At 39.8% G+C, this 3,619-nt stretch overlaps 1 protein-coding gene across 1 annotated transcript; it reads right to left on the bottom strand.

The window, feature by feature from the left end:
• Window positions 1-635: 635 nt before the first annotated feature.
• On the bottom strand, window positions 636-3,373 carry LOC135638608 (peroxidase A2-like). Its single transcript, XM_065151804.1, has 4 exons — window positions 3,092-3,373; window positions 2,816-3,007; window positions 1,297-1,459; window positions 636-1,209 (listed from the first exon to the last, which is right to left on the bottom strand). Exons 1-4 carry the CDS (start codon window positions 3,320-3,322, stop codon window positions 797-799), a joined length of 999 nt encoding a protein of 332 aa, XP_065007876.1. The 5' UTR covers window positions 3,323-3,373; the 3' UTR covers window positions 636-796.
• Between the last annotated feature and the right edge of the window lie 246 nt (window positions 3,374-3,619).

Raw genomic sequence — 3,619 nt, 5'->3', positions numbered from 1 at the left:
TATTGCTAGAAATACTATAACACAATGTAAAAAAACCAGTTGGGCGTATGGATCGATCCACGTAAAAAGAGAGAAAAAAAAATGTGATCGAAGGTATTTCGGGTATTATGCAAAAATGAGATAAAGTTAAAAAAATTTAAAAATGCATGCATTTTTTAAGATAAACCCAAAAAAAGGATTTTTTTCAAGAATTCACCCTTAATACAAACAGAATTTAATAGTTAAAATAAGAACTTCTTACTTTTATTGAGATTTTTAAGTATTTTTAAATTCTTAAAACTAAGGTTGTTCGACGATAGAAAGTTAAGAGTATGAAATAAGTATTATATAAACTTCATATAAGTCTAAGTATGGATTAAGTATTATAAATATTTCATATATTTTTAGATGATAATTTTTCTAGTAAATACAGAGAGTTCGAGAGAAGAGATGGAAAAATTCGAGATCTATTTGAGATTTGAGAGGACATATTAGTAAAATTGTGATTGGGTTTGTCTGACTCATTAAAACTTATAATATGATTTCCGCTCCATACAAGGAGTGTTCAACCACATAGATTTTATATCAAGTTTTCTTATTTATGTTCTATTATTGATTCACTGCGTTCGTTCTTTTGTCACGAGTCTTCCCCTCAGTCAATTTAAAATAATTGATCATAGTATTCAACTAAATCAAGAGTTTAGATTGGTTCAAACATGAAATCATCTCCGCACTCTCGTAACAAACATAGGACGCAACAGGCAGTACAGAACTTCATGGAGCAGCAGCCATGACGAGACCTGCAATTCCCAGCAACTTAGCTTGCGTTGACCTGCCTACAGTTGAGCCTCACCTCCCCCTCACTCCCTGTCAGTGGACTAATATTCCCCATGTTGATCATCGACGCAGCAAAGCTCTCAAAGAAGCCGCTCTCGTCACCTGCGTAGCCGTCGACAATGGCGGCCGTTCCGGCGCCCGCGTAGATCTCCTGGTCCGACAGCAGAAGCCCCTGCCCGTTCTGAAGGTTGAAGTAGTAGTTGCCGTCGAAGGCGTCGGGGGTGGTCGGGTCGAGATCGTTGAGGCTAGTCCCGTCTTCTCCGTCGGGGCATTGATCCTGCAGCAGGGCCAGGTAGGCGGAGTCCAAGCTCGGGTCTGGCCTCTCCGTGCCGCTGTAGTTGTAGAGGCGGGCGGCGAAGGACTTACACTGCGCACGCCCGAAGGTGTGGGCTCCTGGGTACATGAGATCATGGTAGCAGCGGTGGTGCCTTGCTGAGGATGATGAGCGGCATTAATGTCACGGTATTCAAGGTTCTTTACCTGATAGGGTGACGAGATCGGTGTCGTCGAGGCCGACGGCGGCGAATTTGGACAGCAGGACGGCGAGGGTGTCGACGGGTCCGGGGAGGTTGTTGGCGCCAGATATGTTGGCGGTGGTGCCGTCTCTTCTTCCCAGCTGCACTTCCCATGATGGACCTCCGGACTGTTGAGCGCAAGAAGAAGGATACACGAAGAAATACTTCTCTTTCAAGCTTACTATAACGTTTTAATGGGGGATGAACGGTATGTTATCATTGATGAGAGAGAAAGAAGAAGACTACAAACTGAGTCGATCATAAGAAAAGGACACAGCACCTTAGACAGCAACAGTATACTATCCTACTATATACAATTGAGAACCGGTAATTATCACCGGATGAGTGTTATCATCATCATTATCTGATGAGAAGAGAAGCCTTTTTGGAAACGTGACACGTTTTTGTTCCATGCAAGTCACCGTTTTCTTGCTTTCCAAGAAAAATCAAGTAACAAGTTTGTGTTTTTGTTTTCAAGACTCTTATAGGTTGCAGTTTTACGCGGCCATGAGAAAAGATACTTATTACAGTTTTGTTATACATCATTTTAAGTTAAATATTTAACTACCATTTTCGAAAATAAATACTTATTCTCCAAAATAAATATTTATTTATTTTAAAATTTATAAATACTTATAATTTATATGAATTATAAGTTTTTATTATTTAAAAATATTGTAAAAGGATTTATAAGTGGACAATTTATAAAAACATACGATGTGGATAATTATTTGATATTTTATAAGCATTTATTGATTTATGTTAGATGAATCTATACAAAAATGTTTGTTCTAATATTATATTTGAAAAGAATTACAAAATATCTTATTATTGTTGATTTTAAATGGCTTATGATTTCATTAGATTTTAAATGGCATGAAAAACAATTTACGGAAACACTTAATTTTAATAAAAAATTAATTAATATATTCTTTTCATCACATGATAGTTGTCTGATCAATATGAATAGCAATGAGAGTTACACATCGATTATCTGTTCAAAAACTTTTTTTTGGGAGATATATATTAAATATGGTCAAACAGAAAGGTATGTGTTCAATAGAAAAATATGAGTTGCGTACAGTGTGAAATTAAATATTATTCTAGAACTCATCATGGGGAAATAATATAGTCCTCAGTATTGCTATGGCTTCTTCGTATATTATATGTACATCTATATACCGTGACGCGCATCTTTTGTTGTTTCATCTGTATCTTTGGTCACTATTTCTTCATCTCTTTATTCTTTCGCCTCTTTTATGCAAGACATGGTATGGTTGACCCATCGAACCTCTGAGCAGCTTCGACAATAAATAACTTGCTCTACAATACCCTAATCGATTCTATAATTTCATCAATTTTCTTTTCTTCAACATCATCTTCTTCTTCTTCCTTTTAGATTGCAAGAAGAAGGTGCAGGAAAGTAGTCATCTATCAATGTGTAGGAAAGCAAGAACGAGACCGAGATGACCGAGATGACTCACTAGGCTTACGGCAGCCTCAGCTGCCAGAGCGAGGATGTCAGCGCAGGAGACAACTCCAAGGCATGTTTCTTCCACGGCGCTCTTGATGGCGTCGATCACGTCGAAGCCCCGAGCGGAGTTGGCGTTGGGGACCGCATCCTTCTCGCTCACGATGGTGTCACTGTTGTCTAACAACACCGACGCGTCGCACCCCTGCACACACCAATCAACCACCACAGCTTATACACAGGTGGGAGCCGTCGAAATGGTGATATGGAGCCATGGAGGAAAGTTTACATCAACGAAGCAGTCGTGGAAATGGAGTCTGATGAGGCTCGCCGGCATCCGGGGGTCCGAGATCTGCGCCTGCAGAACGACGTCGAGGACGATGTCAGACAAGCCGGGGCATGTCATGTCGTAGAACGAGGGGCTCAGTTGCGCGCGAGACCAATGGAGAAGCAAGGCTAAGAAGATGGCCAGCGCTGCTGGAATCGTATGAGAAGAAGAAGAAAAAGAAGAAGAGCACATGCTATAGTCTACAATGACGAAGTGCAATGTTCTTGTAGTGTTGTAGTTAAGTCTCCGTGATGCAGATGAACCTTACATAGGGTATATATATATCAGAGAGAGAGAGAGAGAGAATGGAAGAAATGATTGCCTAAAGATGTGAGATTACTCTTGCAAATCTAATTGGTGTGAGAAGCTTTCGTGATAGCACAAGAAAGCTAAAAGGATATCCCTCAATCCATAATCAAACAAAAGGAAGGACATGCAGTGAGATATATGTTGTCGCTGCAAGATTGACATGCTTGAAGTTTAAGAGTT

Source organism: Musa acuminata, chromosome BXJ3-5, assembly GCF_036884655.1.
Source record: "Musa acuminata AAA Group cultivar baxijiao chromosome BXJ3-5, Cavendish_Baxijiao_AAA, whole genome shotgun sequence".
Lineage (NCBI taxonomy): Eukaryota > Viridiplantae > Streptophyta > Magnoliopsida > Zingiberales > Musaceae > Musa > Musa acuminata.
Note: the sequence above shows the minus strand (reverse complement) of the source record. Positions and strands in the feature narration are given on the sequence as shown.